The sequence below is a fragment of the Pinus tabuliformis genome, chromosome 3_2 (assembly GCF_031772625.1).
Source record: "Pinus tabuliformis cultivar Carrire ecotype Pingquan chromosome 3_2, CPIR1, whole genome shotgun sequence".
NCBI classification, from domain to species: Eukaryota; Viridiplantae; Streptophyta; class Pinopsida; order Pinales; family Pinaceae; genus Pinus; species Pinus tabuliformis.
In genome coordinates this window covers 1,150,808,572-1,150,828,000 of record NC_142302.1, presented here as the reverse complement: position 1 = coordinate 1,150,828,000, position 19,429 = coordinate 1,150,808,572, and the positions used below count along the sequence as shown (strand labels likewise).

Genomic DNA, 19,429 nt, shown 5'->3' with positions numbered 1-19,429 from the left:
GTTATTATACTGTATGCAATATTGACATATCCATTATGATTATTAGGTTTGTGATAGCTGAATTCAGACTCTTGGAGTTCTCTTGCAGCATAAGTTAAAGGCAGCGTAAGGCCACATTTCAACTCTATGTCTACCTAAAAACTCTGTCAACAAGTCAAGTATAGCACGTGGATACCTTATCTTCACTCAATCATGAGAAAATAATTTTGAGAACCATTCAATAGAAATTAAGGCAAGTCATTCTACACTCAATCTTTTTTTTTCAACAAAAGAAATAGGCTTCCCTCTCAGCTAAAAGGCCAGGAAATAGTGAGTTCAAGGTTTAAGTCATTACAACAATATTTTTCAAAAATAGCGAGTTCAAGGTTTAAGGTATTACAATATTTTTCGAAGTATCAAAATTCAATATGTTATTATGTTATTAGTTAAAGTTTAAATCTGTATAAAAGGATAATAATCTTTCCGCCCAATCGATCAAAATAACCCCATTCTACCAGTTGATTAAACAAAATACCTGACTGAAAGTTTGAAACAGGAATTTGAAAGAGACCCAGTTCTGGTCTGATTTTTTGTTAAGGTTTAAACCAGCTTTCATAATCTTATCAGTGAAAAGATACCTGCTCTTGCTTTTAATGGTCTTGGATGCCCACCTCAAATCGCTTTCTGTGCTTTTGCTTTTGCTTTTGCTGGCAGTAAATGACCAGAGCATGAGCTTAATTTTTCATTCTTTTTTATTAGGATATTGTTGTTTTCATTTAACATTGATTGAGAAACCCTGTAACAGAGGTCCTGTTGCTTTCAGTTAGCATTGAATGAGAAATCCTGTACCAAAAGTCTCCCATTGTATCAAACTGAAGATGCTACCGTGTTGATAAAGTCAAGATCACACAATGACCAGAGCATGAGCTTAATTTTTTATTCCTTTTTTATTAGTATATTGTTGCTTTCATTTAGCATTGATTGAGAAACCCTGTAACAGAGGTCCTGTTGGTTTCAGTTAGCATTGAATGAGAATTCCTGTACCAAAAGTCTCCCATTGTATCAAACTGAAGATGCTACCGTGTTGATAAAGTCAAGATCACACAATGACAAGCAAAGGATATTATTGGGACCCTTGGATCCTTTGGGGTTCTTACATGATTTTGTATAATATTATAATTTTTGTATGCAATGAGAAGGTAACCCCCTCTCACCATCATTTTGAATTCTGATTTGCGTACGAGCTTCTTCTTCTGCAACAAAGGCTCTTCACAATAATTCAACGTTTCATATGTTATACATTTTTTATTTGCAAGCTCTTCTATTGGTCGAGGGCGTTCAATGACTGTATTTTATTCTGGGTAATATCGTAATTCCCTTAATCTTCTCTGCTATATGTTAACGGGAAAAGTTTGATTTAAAAATAATTAAATTTATAATTACTTTATTTTCAGTTTGGTAGGTAAAATTTAGTGTTTATATCCTTCTTTGGCATGAGTTAAAATTCCATCCTAATTTATTATATAAGAAATTATGCATTGGTTTAAAGACGAGATGTTTTTGGTATGGCATGAATCGCACAGTCTAACGAGGCCGAGGAGTAGCCTCGAAAGTTATGGAAAATCTGATTATATTTGGAGAAAATCCAGCCAGGATTTTTGTATATCTAAGTTATAGTTGTCAAACTTCAAAATTTTAGGTGTCTTAGACATTTTTGATAGTGCTGAATCCATTTCCACCATCAAAAACACGATTCAAACGTTGCCTCTACAAAATTTTTTGAAACTTTTTTTACCCGAAGTCTAGCCAGTTTTGGCCGTCTAGACAATTCCTCTGCCTCGTTAGATGACTCCTTACATGAATTTCTTGCAGTATTTTTAATAAAAATTAAATGAGATGTTAAAGTTTTGAAATTGTATTAATATAAGTTTGATATATAAGGTTGAGTATTGTATTTTTTTTTTATCCTCTTAAAATTCTTTCAATAATTTGAAATAGTGTAATGTTTTTAAAATTTATATATTTATAATTTTTTAATTAAAACTTATTTAATTCAATTATAATTATAAATAGAAAATTTAATGAGAAATAGTCAATTGTTTTGCGTACAGAGGTAAATGCTATATTTATATGCAACTTATAGGGTGATGTATATAACTAATTATAAAAGTCATTTCCATATTTTTTTAATTAATATTAAATTCTTCTAATTAATATTAACATTAAAATTTAATGATGTTAAATTGGTTTTATGTTTTGTATTGTATAGAGAAGGTTTTGAGTTATATTTTTTTTATTTATTAAAAAATGTTTAAATCAATAATATTTTTATAAACAAAATCTGTTGAGCGCTTTTTTTTAATTTCAAAATGGTAGCTAGCATAAATGATATTCCATATTGTGTAGAAGCTTGAGGCTTTATTATCATAAATTTGTTGGGATGATGACAATCATTCTTCTCAACCACTAGAGCTATACCCATTTAACTAGATATTTAATTTTATAAATGTATGCATTTTCATTAAAAATTTATTATATATACACAATTAAAATTAATCACAATTAGACAATCTAACAAAGTTTTGGAAGAAAACTACTAAGCCTATCTTTTTTAGTCCAAGCCATAAAGATTTATTACACTAAACCTAAATTTAAAATACTGATTTGGACTAATAGTTAGTCATATTCAAATATTCAAATAATGCATATACATTATTTTAAAATAACAGTTATGTGTTAACTAGCACTATTCCATACAAAAACATTTATTTGAATAATGCATACAAATTATGCAACATTAAGTGTTAACTAGCACATTATTCCATAGAAAAACAATTATTTGAATAACACATACAAATTATGCAACATTAAGGCATTATGTTCAATTATAAACATCCTAAAGAACTTCAACACTTATTTAGTCTCAAAGCATGCCTTGACCCCATGGACTCCTCCATGCTTTAACTCGAACCAATTTTTTTTTCGAAGGGTTTGCATTATGGTTTAGTGCATGGTAATGTTTAGGGATTATTTTTGAGACCTAAATGATCTCATAATAAAGAAGTATCATCTTTATGAGTTAAGGCTTCTGTGATGTAAATAATTTTGAATATATTCTTCCAGATCCATCATAATGAGTTTTTGAATCAACATTTTGAGTTAGCAAATGTGGCTCATGATGAGCAATACTTGCTGGCTCAAAACATTGACTCAAAAAACTCATTGTGATGGATCTGGAAGATTCTGTTCGAAGTACCATCTTGGTATGACAAATATTAGATTTAGGTGCACATGCCAGTTACAGCCTCTATTTCTTAGATTAGGCCTTCGTGCAAGGCCTCAAAGCATTACTTGGGTAAGGATATCCTTCTTTGGTGTGCCAAACCTCCAAATTAATTCTCTATTCTACTCCTTTCCAAAAGATGCAAAACGAGGGCATGTCTCATGGTTCTGAGCCACCTTGCCAAAATTCCTAAGAGGTGGGAGCTTCTAAGTGCAAAAACCTAGCTTTTGGCCTCAACATAGGCCTTAGTTAAGGATACCCTTTATTGGTGTGCCAAACCATTAAATCACACTATTGCCCCCCCTCTTGGACTAATTGGATTCCATATAGAGGGCTTATCTTATGGTCTTGGACTAAGTTTGTGGCTTGCATATTTTGTAGTTCAATGCGAAAGGACTCATACTTCAACTTCGAAGCATGTTTTGGCAAAAACACAATATACACATTACAGAAGATTTCAACCTAAAAGTGTCCACAGATTTTTCATGTACATAATATATAAACCTATCAAAATCCATTAAATTTGAAAAGAGGTACATGTAAATATTTTGGAGGGGATTTTTTTTTTTTTTGTTAAATTGTTTTTTTATTTATTTATCTCTTTATAGGTTTACTCAAATCTCAAGTGTAGACACTCATTAGATGGAAAATTAAATTCCACATCCAACGAGTACCCATTATACATACTTCTGAGAAGACCCACCTTTTTTGAAATAATGAATCCATACAGGTTGAATCAATTTGAGAAAAAAGTGGAAAAACCTATGAAGAGTATTTTAGGTTTTCAAAATACTCTTCACAGGTTTTTCCACATTTCTCTCAAGATCCACATTGATAAAAATTGAAGATACATAAAAAAAACGTGTTGAACACATTTTTTAGTGTATATTCAATTTTTATCAATGTGGGTTTTCTCAGAAGTATGCATAATGGGTACTCATTGGATGTAGAATTTAATTCCGCATCCAACGGGCATCTACACTTGAAATTTGAGTAAACCTATAAAGAGGTAAACCAAAAATACAATAAAAAAATAGTTTTCTTATTTTCTCTCCAAAATTCATAACTCTTGTTTTATTATTTTAACTATTAGTTTATTATTTTTCCTTAGGAGGCCATTTTTAGGCTAAAATTTCCTCTAATAAACCTTGTAATAAGGCAATTCTCTCAAAGTTAAGTTAGCATTTCCATTTGTAGAGCTTGTATCATGATTTAGGGCCGCCTTAATCTCCAATTTGCATAGAAGTTTGGCACATCAAAACTTAGACCCATATATATTAGCCTCAAAACATCCTTGAATGTTCATAAAAAAATTAAAATATGAACAAAAAAACCGCCACCACTGCCACCACCACCACCTATTTAAAGGAATTCAAATTAAGGTTTCAAACCACCATCACCACCACCAATTTAAAAGAATTCAAATTAAGGTTTCAAAATGAAATTGAAACCACCACCACCACCACCAAAATACTACTTATAGAAGAGTCCTTTGATATCCATAACCCACAAATCTAAGGCCACCCCCAAAAGTGAGACACCATTTGCGATTTTTAATTTAGAAGGACATGAGGTCATTTACCCACCTTAACAATCAATCATGATTGTTTTACCACCTTCAACTACTGTTATGGGGGCAAGACGATGAAGCTTATGATATTTGAACCTCCGTAGGAGTTTTCATCAACTTGATTATCATTTCATAGTTAAATTTCAAAATAAAATTTTAAAAGAATATGTCTAAAATTATTGGAGGAAATTTTTATAAAAAAGATTTCAATATGCATAACGTCGAATAACATACCACTACCTTAATAATCGAAACTTTTATGAAAAATATCACCTTTGAAAATTGAATTGATATTTTAATTTGAAATTTGAAATTACAAGATGATTTTTTAGAAACATGTTTGTGTTGGTTTGTAACTTTGCAATAGATGTCATTCTCAATTTACTCTCAAAAAAATGCAGAGTGTGGTTCCACTCATGCATCCAATAAATGTAACTATGAAATGTAATTTTACTTTTGGATAATAATATTATATATATCATAACAAATGAAGGGGATTTATAGAAGTTTTATTCTAGACTCGGCTCCCGCTCTGCAACCTGCGAGATCCGCATTCCGCGCGATCTGAAGACTGCGAGCGTGCCCGCTCTCTGCGAACTCCGATCCCTGCGGGCGTGTCCGCCGAGGGCTTCGCTCCAAGCTGCGGCCGATCTGGTTGGACCTGCTGGCCCTTCATGGAGGAGCCGACTCCCCCCCAGGGGTCTTCCTCCCCTCCTCTGCCTTCCGCCGCTGAGGCCTTCAGATCCTTACTGGCCTCTCTGCCCAAGAAGAAATGCGTGGAAGCTGCTAAGTTCGTGAAAAAACTAGAAGATATCCCCGAGATCGCCCTTCCGCCTGAAGGTCCGATTCAGGTAGCCTTATCCCTGGCAGATCGTGCTCTGGTCGGTCAGTTTACAGGTCTTTGGCCTTCCCCGAAATCAACGGAAAACTGGGTCGCTAGGAACTGGGCTCCTCTGATAAAAAACAAGGTAACCTCTTACTTCCTCGGAAGAGGATATTTCTTATTTGAATTTTCTGAAAAAGAGGACAAGGATCTCATCTTCAGGAATGGCCCCTACTTCATGGGCCCTCAAGGCCTGTATCTAAATAAATGGACGCCAGACTTCGATCCGGCAGTGGATGTGCCTTCAGCGGTCCCGGTGTGGGTAAGACTCCCCAATCTTCTCATCCACTGCTGGAACTGGGACTCTTTGAAACATATAGGAAACACTCTTGGGAAATTTATAGACAAGGCCAACAACAAAGATCAGTACGATTGTGCCAGAATTTGTGTGGAGGTAGATCTAGAGGTCGGACTACCAGAAGCCATCAAAATAATTGTAGGCCCCTGGACGCATGTACAGAAACTGGACTATGAACAGCTGCCGTTCAAATGCCGGAAGTGTCATGTCTACGGACACTTCGCCAGAGACTGCCCGTCCAAAGGGGTAGAAGAAAAAGGGAAGGAAGAAGGATGAAATCAGGAAAAGAGATCAAAAACCTCACACAGGAAGAATGCTAGTGCAACTGCAAAAGCTCCCCATGCGGGCCCTGCCCAAAAACCATCCATGGAAAGCAAAGGGAATAAATTTGAGATCCATGGATCAGAAATCATGAACACACAGGAGACAGAAGTCCTGAAGGATATCTCTCCATATAAATCCAAAAGTGTACCAGAAAGATCCAAAGGGAGGATGTCAGAAGAAGAAGAGGAAACCCAAGAATCTGAGGAATCAGAGGAAGAAGGGGAAATAGGTGAATCACAGTCTACCCCTAGAAGATCTACAAGAGGGCGCATGTCAGCAAAGGAAAAAAGAGACCAAGAAACTTACAAGGACAAGCTCCAGGGCAGCCAGCCAACGCTAGAGAAACTCCTAGCAAAAACCCCGAAGATGAAGAGGATCCAAACCCAGAGCTCCAAAGGAGCTCATCACAACAAAAGTAAATGATGAAGATAGTCTCCTGGAATTGTAGGGGAATGGGCACTAAAGCTAAGGAAGAAGCAATGAATAGTTTAATAAGACTGGAAGCCCCGGACATTCTTCTCATCCAGGAGACTAAATTGGAGGATTCAGCCTTCCTCCAGGCAAGCAAAATTTTTTGGAAAAAAGACGGAGCGCAAGCAACCTCTGCCCGTGGAGCATCGGGAGGACTTGGGTCGCTCTGGAATCCAAATAAGTTCTCATTAATCTCTGAGTCCCTGAACACTCATTGGATTTTGTTAAAAATGCAGCACTTAGAATCTAAGGAAATTATTTTCCTGTTCAATGTATATGCTCCTAACAATGCAGGTGAGAAAAAATTATGCTGGGACTCCATCAAAAACTTGGCAGATCTAGAGAATCTGGAGAATATAATCATAGCCGGAGATCTCAACCTCACCCTCCTCTCGTCAGAAAAAAGAGGAGGCAGTATCGTCAGGGATCCGGCAAGAGAATTAGTGGAAGATCTCATGCAAGATTGGGATCTGATAGACATTAAGCCGACTACTGGCAAGTTCACGTGGTCAAATAAGAGAGTCGGCCCGGGTTACATAGCGGCAAGACTTGACAGATTTTTGGTGCAAAGCTCCTTTCTACTTCTTGGACTAGAAGCTAGAATGTGCATTCTTCACAGCAGCGTATCAGATCACAAGCCTATTAGCCTAGAGCTGCTGCCCCCCAAGGATCTGGGGCCTATTCCTTTCAGATTCAGCTCTCTCTGGACCAAAGAGATAGATTTCATGGAAAAGGTCAGAGACTGTTGGAAAGATCCAGTCAAGGGATCAACTTTTTTTGTTTGGGAGGAAAAACTCAGAAGGGTTAAAGCCATGCTAAAAAATTGGGCTAAGACCCTGCCCAACCCTGCTGCGGAAAGGAAAAAAATACAAATTGCTCTAGAAAGTCAGCATCTACACCTTGAAGCAGCTGAAATCACTAAGGACGAGTTGGATAAGGAGGCCAAGCTTCAACAAAGTTTCCATAAGGCCTGTCTGGCAGAAGAAGAGTATTGGAGGCTCAAGTCCAGAAGTCTTTGGCTCAAATCTGGCGATAGAAACTCCTCCTTTTTCCATAAACAAGCCCAAGCCAGGAAAGGCCGCAATTCCATCACTGAAATAAAAGAAGACAACTGCATACTGAAGGACTTTGCAAGCATAAAAAAGGCAGCCTCAGAACACTTTGAGAAGCTGTATAGGGAAGATCTAGGAGTTGAGCAAAATGACATTCTGCTGGACGCTGTCCCTAGTCTTATCACCTCCAAGATGAACCAGGCACTTGAAAGCAAAATCACGCAAAAGGAAGTCAAGGAGGCCCTTTTCGCAATGGATCCCGACAAAGCTCCGGGACCAGACGGTTTTACGCCTAGATTTCTTCAGACCTGTTGGCAGATTGTTGAGAAGGAGTTCTTCAAAATGATTCAGAAGTCCCAAGACTGTCAGAAGATAGGAGGCTGCACAAATTCAGCCTTTCTCACCCTCATTCCCAAAGAGAAAGGAGCAAACTCTTTCAGCAGATTTCACCCAATTTCCTTATGCAATATTGGGTACAAAGTGATAACCAAAGTGATAGCTAACAGGTTGAAAAGAATTCTCCCCAAAATCATCCCGGATAATCAAGGTGGATTTATTCATGGCAGGCAGCTGGTGGACAACTTCGTTCTGGTTCAAGAGGCGATTCATTCCAGCCTACACCGAAAGGAAAAAGGTATGGTTATTAAATTAGATCTAGCAAATGCTTTTGATCGTGTTAGACATAGGTTTTTGTTTGATGTGTTGCAAAAACTGGGGTTCGGTCAAAATTTCATCAAGTGGATCAGAGCATGTATTTCGGAGCCTTGGATTGCTCCCCTGGTGAACGGTAGGGCTGCCGATTTTTTCAAAGCCTCTAGAGGGCTGAGGCAGGGGTGTCCCCTTTCACCCCTCCTTTTCGTCCTTCAGGCCTCTGTCCTCAGCTTTTATCTAGATAAAAAGCAGCAAGATCAAGACATCGTTGGTCTGAGCATTGCAAGAGGGGTAAAAAGCATCAACCATGCCCTCTTCGCTGATGATACATTACTGCTGGGGGTTGCTTCTCTTCATTCAGCTATTAAATTCAAAGAAGTTCTGGAAGACTACTGTAAGGTCTCAAGCAGCGTATTAAACAATGGCAAATGCCACATCTACTATTGGAATATTCATGCTTCAACTGCTAGCTCCATTGCCAGATGCCTCAGATTTGCAGCCTCAACCTCTTGGTCCTCATTTAAATATCTTGGTCTGCCTATCTTTCACAAGAGGGCCTTGAGCAAAGACTGGTATCCTCAGCTAGACAAATTCAAAACAAAAATGCAAGCCTGGGGTTCCTCTTGGCTCAACATTGCCAGAAAATCAGTCCTCATTAAAGTAGTGCTCAGCAGCCTTCCATTATTCAAATTCTCTGTTCTCCTGGCGCCTGTGGGAATCATCAAAAAGATGGAGGAGCAAATCAGACAGTTCTTCTGGAAAGGAGGCAAACAAAACGAGAAGAGAATTTCACTAGTCAATTGGGAAACAGTCACCAGACCAATACAGGAGGGAGGACTGAACTTCAAAGATCTCAGTGCTCAAAACCTTGCCATGGGAGCCAAATTGATTTGGAAAATAATAGCTCCTAATCCAGGTTGGGTACAAGTTGCACTGTGGAGGAAATACTTCAGAGGAACGAGACTGAGATGCCTGGATCAGCCCAAAAATCAACTCAGAACTCCTTTCAGCATGTTCATCAACAGAATTGGCCCGCTGATAAGAAATCACTCCTTCTGGATACCAGGAAATGGAAAACGTATCCACCTGTGGAACGACAGTATCCTGAATAGACCTCCGCTGGCAGAATCGAGAGACATGACAGAGCTGAAACGTTGGATGTCAGATGCTAGCATCAACACACTGTGGGACCTCTCGAACTGGAAGGACGATGCTTGGACGGGCTGGAAACAGCTTTCAGTTCCTCCCGACTTGCAATCAGAGCTGGCAACGCTCACCACGAAGATGCACGGGCTGGCTCCTATTCATGCGCGCAGGCAGGACGTGAGAGGTTGGGGCACAAATCGGGTTGGCTACACGGTAGCTCAGGGATACGTTAAATGTCTAGAGCGACCCTACGTGCCTCCCAACCCTGCCCCCTGGATAGGCATATGGAAAATCCCTTCTATTCCTAAAGTTGACCACTTTTGTTGGCTTCTCTGCCATCAAAAGATTCTCACTGAAGACAGGCTTCAGAAACGGGGCTTCTATGGGCCTTCTAGATGCACGCTGTGCAAGGAAAACTCAGAATCCGCCTTCCATCTCATGATCGAGTGCAAGTTCGCAGCTTCTATATGGCAGGAGCTTCTTGTTTCCTGGAATTACAAGTTCATCTTCCCCTCCTCAGTTTCGGATCTGTTCGCGGGCTGGATGGCCAGATATCCAGGCTCAGTTCCAAAAAATAAAACAATCAGGACAGCGTGGAGTGCTCTGCCAAAATTCATTAGCTGGCAAGTCTGGCTGGAAAGGAACAGAAGGATATTCAGGAATAAGGAACAGGACTACAGAATAGTTGCCAACTCAGTGAAAACTCAGCTAGTTGAGTGGCTGGAAGACAAAGGAGATGATTCAAATCTAAGCCAGCAGGACATAGATTTGGGTACTGCCCTCAATTTCAAGTTTCAAAAATCGAACAGCTCTCCGCCAACCCTCAAAGAATGGCAAATCAGGAAAAACGAAGAAGATTTTCATTCCTGGCTGTCCAATCAATCAATTCCCTCTCTCTTCTTTGATGGGGCAGCCAAAGGGAATCCAGGAATTGCTGGAGCTGGAGGGCTCATCATAAACCCAGTTGACACATCTTCGCACAGATTTGCTTGGGGATTAGGCCATTCCTCAAGCATACAAGCTGAAGCGATGGCCCTTTTTCAAGGAATCAAACTCCTCACAGTGCTGGGCCTGGAGGAGGCAAATGTCTTTGGGGACTCCCAGGTTATCATCAAAGCAGTGGCGACCAATTCTAATCCAGCGGACCTGCAGCTAGCAAGGATAATTACAAGGATCAAAGGCATGGCAAAGTCCCTAAATCTGAAATATTTTCATGTTTTGAGAACCAATAACAGAGAAGCAGACATTGAGGCAAACAAGGCAGTCCATTTAGCTGCCGGTACTATTCTCAGAGATAAGGAAATCCTTTGGGAACCAATCCCCTAAAGAGCCATGTTTTATTGCATTCTTTTGCAACAGTTTGTTTGTATCTTTCAGCTCGGGAAATTAGCAGCAGAAGTGCACTATATTAAATGTAAAAAGAGGAACCTGATTAGAGTAGGCGTTATATTCCTCTTGTTGGAAAGTTATGCAGAAATCTGCTTCTCCTTTTGTAACCAAATTTGTGGCTTTTAGCCAATCAGTTAATGAAATCCCATAACCATTCTTGTAAAAAAATAAAATAATATTATATATATATAAAATTCAAATTCCAAGGTAAATATGTATGAGGCTTTAGGTGCAGGATTAGGCCATGTTTTAATAGTTTTGCCTTTACCTACAATGTGTGCATGGAACATGTGAATAAAGGCTAAGCTTGAAAAAACCATTATAAATATTTTGTATCCATAATTTTAGAATTCAATTTGTATATTAAGAGAGTCTTTTTCATTTGATTTAAGTGGATAATAAATTATTTTATATGTTCAAGTAAATATCATGAATTTATTTTGAGAAAAAATACATGTAATAAACAAAAATTTTAATGATCAATTTATTTTATATATATATATTTGTGATATGTTTTTCATTTATAATTTGTAAATTAGGTATATGGCTGGTCTATTACTTTAATATAATTAGGTATATGGTTGGTCTATTACTTTAATATAAAGGCTTTTTTAGTTGTTTATTGTTTTTTAGCTTGAATTCACTATTTTTTTAACAATATTTGTAGCAAGCTTATTTCAGAGTAAAAAACTTTTATAGAAATACCAAATATTTCCCTACATTCTAATTCAAAGTTAGGAAAAAATAATCTATTATAGAAATTTCGATAAAGAGCGAGATTTTTGACTCATAAGTTGTTAGACATACCAATGCAACAACATAATCAATGGAAAAGGGAATCACCATTGAGCAGTATTTTTGACTCATAAGTTGTTAGACATACCAAGGCAACAACATAATCAATGGAAAAGGGAATCACCATTTGGCTATGTGCAAAGATGGATTTATGAACCACTTTTAAAAAATAAGAGTTGTTGTAAGTGTAAAAATGGATTTACAAATTGCAAGTTGGAAATAATAGATCAATAATTAAGAAAAATGCCTAGGGGATAAATTAAGTCAACTAGTATTGAAGTAAATGTTCTATGTGTAGATTTAATCTCTCAGTAGTGGCGAAAAATACCTAGGTATTGGATAAATCAGCTAAGAGTTTGTAAATTTTCCTATGTAGTAAATAAAATTCTTAAGGTTATATAAATTCACCAAGGCAGTAACCAAAACATCCAATGGTTTGTAAATTTCCTAAGCAGAGGATAAGATGCCTAACCAAAAAGAAAACGTTGAGTATAGTTTATGTATAGCCTAGGGGCGAAACAAAAAATCCCGTGTAGTAGTGAAGTCATCCAAGCACAAAATGGAATGCCTAGCAAGATGCAAAATCATCCTGGTAGGTGGGAAATAATCTAGACATGTGGAAAATTTCATAAGAAAGTGGAATATTATTCTTGGAAATTGAAAAATGTCTTGACCAAGTGGAAAAGTGTTGTAGGCAATTGGAAAATGTCATAGGAAATTGGAACTTGACCAAAAAATAAAAATTTGTCCCAACAATTAAAAATGGCAAAGCTAATCATCCTAGGAAAATTAAATTTGGCTCAAGAGATGAAATCATAGTTTGGAGGAGCGAGGGAATTCACCTAACTGTAACGCCCTCCTCCCACATCTACCTAAGAAACTGACCAGCCAAGGTAAACATGTGATGAGAGGCCACTATGATATGATTCAACCTCCTAAGTCACATTAAGGAAGTGGAACTGATGGAAACACACCATACAAACATCCAACATCATGAACAAAACCCTCATAAGACAAGTCAGCCACTCAGACAGCCTGTCCCTGGGTCCCACCGCTATTTTTGGTCTCTTGGGCCATATTTTCTCTCATGCTATGGGCAAGGGAGTGACCAACAACCTAAATTCGCTCTCACAAGCCTGCCTGCCAATGACGTCGAGATTTAAGCCACTTTTTTAGGCTCAAAGCCCAAGCCACTGCCCAAAACTAATCCATCTCTTCAAATCAGTAAAGTAACATGGAAATGAAAGTACTAAAGAAAATACTTGTTTAAGACCTTGATTGGATCCCTACTAGCCATGACAGGCATTTCGTCAAACATATCATCGACATGTAATCTATAGGTGTAAATAATAGAGTTAAGTGTAGGGATCTCATACTTATTTGAGAATCGCTATGAACCATTGTTCCCTCATGCCATTTGCTGCATTATCAACTATTAGGTTATAGACACATTATCCATTCACATATAAGTAAAAACATGCTGAAAGCCATACACAACTATTGTCATACAATGTGCATATAACCAGCATAATAGGGACAAAAATACAATAAATATGACAACCATCAAACCCATAAATACATCAGTACCTTTACACATGGCAATCAACGAAAAGGATTTCTCATTAATGAATGCAATGAACCAATCGGTGATGGGACTACCATGCTCCACTCGACCATAGAATGGCTGAGTCAAATCTCTCTTCAGCCATTCCTCCCTATGCCATATTCCTAGCATGAATGTGGGATCTCATATAACACATCAATCAAAACTCATCCAGGGCTTCCAGAAGCCATCCACCTCAACCCCCCAAACAATGATTCCACTTCACGACCGAACATCACAAAAGCATCATCAAATTGGTCTCCATCCAAGCCTTCCAGGGCTTCGAGAGTGTTTGTTCCAACTAAGGCTTCTAGGACTAGTAACTCAACCCACAGCTGGCACCGGGATTCCAGAGCATTTGTCTAACCAAGGCTTCGAGGAATAGTAACTCAACACACCAAGGGCTTCCAAAGCGTTTGTCCAACCAAGGCTTTTAGGACTAGTAACTCAACCCTAGCTGTTACAAGGATTCCATAGCGTTTGTACAACCAGGGCTTCCAGGAACTAGTAAGTCAACCCAAGCTAAGGAATTCTGAGAACCAACAAAAAAAAATCATGAAAGTAAACCCACAATCACCATGACTATCCAGAAAATGGCAAGGCTAGGAAACCCACTATCAATTTCAGCAATCTTCTATGCCAATGAAATATCATGACCAAGAATCCCTATGCATATGCCATGCATGTCCAAACTAGTGAAGAAATCATACATGCAACTTGGTACTTGCAATCTGATGTAGTTGTTGTTGCCAATGCCTTCTTGCGCTTTCCTTCTCTTCCTTTGAATTCTTGCTCCAAGAATCCAAGTATGTCACGCCCTCCAAGAGTGCTCCAATAAATCTCTAAGTATCCAAGAGTATGAGAGAGAGAGAGAGACTAATGAGAGAGCTCCAAAGCTAAACTGACAAAAGGTTACCAAATGATCCTCAAAATCCTTTTTATGAATGAGGCCTCTATTTTCCATTAGTTTCCTTCATTTTCCTCCTCACATGCAACCTGTGACATTTCACCTCCTTCTTCTCCTAATTTCCATTATTTTCATAAATAATTGTGCCAAAATTCCTTAGCCATTGCCTTTGCCAATTTCCTTATCCATAAACAACCAAATGAACACCTGCTAGGATGTCTTGCCCAACATCAAGCTTGGAATAAGTGTCCCATTCATCCGTGGTTATTGTTTTTAACTTTATTACATGGAATTTTCACTAGGGCTGTTACAGAACCCTCCCCCTTGGGGGACACCATCGTTGGTGTTCAATCACACATATACCTCAACAACCTATTGAAAGAAGACATACTGCTCATGGAGCTTTATACCACAAATTGAAGTAGTATTTACAATGAAAGACCCGCTCAAGACAAAACATCATGACAACATACCGCATAATGGAGCTTTATTACACAACTCGTTACAAAATTTACAATGATCATCCTATTGAGTGCCAACTCATATGACATCATAACATCATGATAACATAACCACATGATAACATAATAACATGACACCCATACCGCATAGTGGAGCTTTATAACACAGCTCGTTATGGTATTTACATCCATACACGAGTGTACATATAGCAACATCATCAAAATATAGATACCAAAACATATGCCAAATCATATACCAAAGCATATATCAAAACATATATTGAACACCATGTCTAAGCATATATCAAAACATCATATAACATATATCAACCATCATAAAGCATATATCAATCACCATAAAGCATATACTAAACCAACATAAGAAAATACTAAACCACCATAAATAAAGTACCAAACCACCATAAGAAAATACCAAACCACCATGTCAAGATGCTTTGCCTCAACCGGTAAACAAGGAAGGATACATATCCCACATTTGATCGTGGCAAACCAGCTAGCCTTCCTGGCATTCAGATTTAGTTGGTCAAACAAATACCTCAACCCAATGTGATCACTCGTGAGCACAAATCTCTTGCCAAGAAGATGGTGTCTCCACATATTCAATGCATTTATAATCGTTGCCAGCTCGAGATCATGCGTGGGATAGTTATGCTCATGCTTGTTTAGTTTCTGGGACTCATAACATACCACCTGTCCATCCTACATAAGGACTCCACCAAGCCCTCTCTTGCAAGCATTTGTACATACTACAAACTATTTTTCCGGATCTGCAATCTGTAGTACTGGTGCATGTGTCAGCAACTACTTAAGCTTCTCAAAGCTAGTCTCACACTCTTTAGTCCATTCAAACCCTTTTCTTTGCAATGATGTAATGGGATAAGAAATTTGTGAGAAGTTCTTGATGAACCTCCTATAATAGCCTGTCAGACCCATGAAATATCTCACCTCATCCACACTCTTAGGAGCTACCCACTCCATGATGGCCCTTATCTTCTCTGGATCTACTGCAATACCTTCCTTGGAGACAACATGTCCCAAGTAGTGTACCTCAGTCTGAAAGAAGCTGCATTTGCTGAGCTTATCATACAACTGATGCTCTCTCAACAACCTCAACACTGCTGCTAAGTGCTCGACATGCTCTTCCTCATTCTTAGAATATACCAGTATATCATCAATGAACACAATAACAAACTTATCCAAATATGGATGCAACACACTATTCATCAAACACATGAATGTAGCTGGATCATTCATTAAGCCAAATGGAACAAAAAAAAACTCATAATACCCATACCTGGTCCTAAATGCAGTCTTGTAAATGTCCTCCTCTTTGATGCGTACCTGATGGTATCCAGATCTCAATTCAATCTTGGAGAACACTACTACTCCCTTTAGCTGATTGAACAAGTCATCAATGCTAGGCAATGGGTACCTTTTTCTTGATGGTCAATTTGTTCAACTACTTGTAGTCAATGCATCATCTGAGTGTTCCATCTTTCTTCTTTACGAACAATACCGGTGCGCCCCAAGGTGATACACTTGGCATAATGTACCCCTTGTCTAACATCTCCTTCACCTGCAATTTTAAATCAACCAACTCAGGTGTACTCATCTTGTAAAGCGCTTTTGATGTTGGAGCTGCCCCTGGTACTAAGTCAATAGAAACGTCTACCTCCCTATGAGGTTGCAACTTTGTGATGTCCTCAGGAAATACATCCCTGAACTGCTGTAAAACTGGGTACTTGTTCAACACATCTGCATCCTCAACCTCCTTACCCTTATCACTAGAAATATGTACTGCAAATAGCTTGCACCCTTTCCTGCGACTATGGATTGCTTACATAGATGTCACCATCCTAATTGATGTGGCTTTGTTCTTACCCTAAAAGACTCTTGGTTCTCCATTGTCATCAACACATTCAATGGTCTTGTCATAGCAATCAACCTTGGTTCTATGTAGATACAACCAATCCATGCCCAATAACATACTGTATGAACCCAATGGTAAAAACTTCAAATGTGTTGCGGTAGGCATACTATTTATGTCAAATGTGCAAGCTCTTACCCAATGATGAACTCACTTATTCGTACTTGTAGCCAACTGCACTAACCAAGACTCTGCATGCAACTCCTTATTCAACCCACACTTATCCACCAAGTTAGGACTAACATAGCTATAATTAGATCCATGGTCAATCAAAATAGAAATAACTTGATCACAAATCTTACCGTCCATCTCAATGATAGATGCATGATGTTCTGCTTGCCAGTTGTCCACAACTACATATATACGAGGAACACTCTGGCTTACATCTCCAAAAGTCTACGCTTCTTGTGCACTGTATAACTAGGGTGGTATAGACATGGCTTGCCTTGGGACTCTTGGGACAGTTGGAGAGTGGGCAAGTAGATGTTCGGTGGGAGGATGGCTTCTTTTCCGTACACCAGGAAGTAAGGGGAGGTGTTCAAAGAAGGTTTAGGCATGACTCGGTCAACCCATAAGGCATTCACTAAAGCAAAGTGCCAGTTTCACTGTTCAAAGAATATGGTATTTTTGATGATATGGATGAGGTTCTTGTTCGTGGATTCAACAAGACCATTCCCCTGTGGATAATAATTAGTTGAATGTTTCAATATAATACCATTTTCCAATGCAAAATCATAAAGTCTCAACAATGAAAAATATGTTGCATTGTAGAAAACAAGTGACGTATGAATTTCGAACCTGGAGATGATGTTTTGTTGTAGAAATTTGATGACTTCCCAATCGTTCACCTGTTTTAACAGAATTGCCTCTGTCCACCGCATTTAGGATATAGCGGTGTTGCTTTGATGAGTGTGGGAAAATTTCCCTAATGATATCCAAGCCCCACTATTGAAAAGGTTCTTCCACTGCAACGGGGCTGCTGACTTCTGATTTCTTCCGTCACACCTTTGAAAAACCAGACACTTGCGGGAATAGGCATGAGCATCTTTGAATAATTTAGGCCAGTAAAATCAGGCCGGCATAACCTTATGTGTTGTAGCATTGCCTTCAAAGTGTCCACTGACTGGTCCCTCGTGGAGATCATGTAATACCTTATATGAATCGTGTGCCTCCAAACACTTGAGTAGTACTCCATTGTGGTGCTTTTTGAACAACACCCCATGCACCAGCCGATATGATAATTCTTTAAGTTAGAGTGCCCTCTTTTTCCATGTAGAGAAGTGAGAGGGCATTGTGCCATGCTCAAGTTATTGGCGCACATCTGTGTACCAAGAGTCCATGTCCGTAGTGGGGGTGGCTCGCTCAACTCTGCACATTTAAATCTCTTGCGCTCATCCTATGAGTTCTTCTTCTCCCTCTTTTGTGTTTACTGCCTCTGCTACTAGTTGGAAAAGACCATGATCCTTGATTGTGTGAACTGGCTGGATGTCTAGATCATGTTCTTGTAACCTGGTCATCTAGTTCACCCTCCTTTCATCCAACTCTTGTTGAACGAGCAATGATCTGAATGCTGAGTGTGGAACAAAGATAACACAATGGTTATTTAACATATAGAATCTGAAGTGCTTCATCGCCTTGTATAGTGCATAAGCCTGTTTATCCACAATGGGGTAGTTGAGCTCTAGTCCTTGCAGGCTTGCACTCATGAAGGAGATAGGTTGTTCATTGTTCAACTCATCCTTCTGAGTGAGTACATCAACAAGAGAAGTGTCAGAAGCAAAAGTGTAGAGAAACAAGTCTTTACTGAAGTCAAGGTTGTACAACACGGGAGCTTCTACTATAGATTTTTTGACATGAGAAAACACATCCTTTCCCCTCTTAGACTGCATCCTTCTTGATCATCTCTTGTATTGGTTTAACAATCTAGGCATAGTCGGAGATGAAATTACAGAGGAAATTGATCTTCCCCAAGAAAGACTGCATAGATTTCTTGTTCATTGGGTGGGGAATTTGTGTGATGGTCTTGACCTTGTCTAGGTCTACCTTGATCCCACTTTTAGAAATGATGTGTCCTAGGAGGTTACCTTCGGACATTGCAAATATACTCTTCTTGGGATTCAAGTATATCCTGTATTTACGACATTGCTAAAAAATATTCTTCAGATGGCGTAGGTGGTCTGACCTCTGTTTGGAGAATACTCTCACATTATCGAGATATACCACTATGCTTTGTCCAATAAGCCCACGAAAGGTGATGTCCATTGCACGTTGGAATGTTGCGCCAAAATTGACTAGCCCAAACAACATTTGTTGAAATGCGAACGTGCCCCACTTTGTCCTGAAAGTAGTTTTTAATTTGTCAGGCTCTGCCACTAGAACCTGCTTGTATCGTAAGAATTCACAAAGCAAAGAAAACATTTCAGCCCCTGATGTTGTTTGGGGTATTTTCTCCATGGACGATGCAGGGTAGTTATCTTTGTCTAGGGCGCGGTTGAGATTCCATAAATCTGCACACAGGTGGATCTCCCCGGACTTATTTCTCACGGGAACCAAGTTTTATAACCACGTTGAATGTCGAACCTTGTAGATGATCTGGGCATCCAACAGTTTTCTCAACTCCTTTTGTATGAGGGGCTCAAGCATTGGATGAACTTTCCTAAGTTTCTGTT

The 19,429-nt window shown here is 38.7% G+C and overlaps 1 protein-coding gene across 1 annotated transcript; it reads left to right on the top strand.

The window, feature by feature from the left end:
- The first annotated feature begins 5,506 nt into the window (after positions 1–5,506).
- Positions 5,507–10,983, top strand: LOC149184800 (uncharacterized). Its single transcript, XM_089415446.1, has 3 exons — positions 5,507–5,729; positions 7,103–8,494; positions 8,873–10,983. Exons 1-3 carry the CDS (start codon positions 5,507–5,509, stop codon positions 10,981–10,983), a joined length of 3,726 nt encoding a protein of 1,241 aa, XP_089271572.1.
- Positions 10,984–19,429: the final 8,446 nt, after the last annotated feature.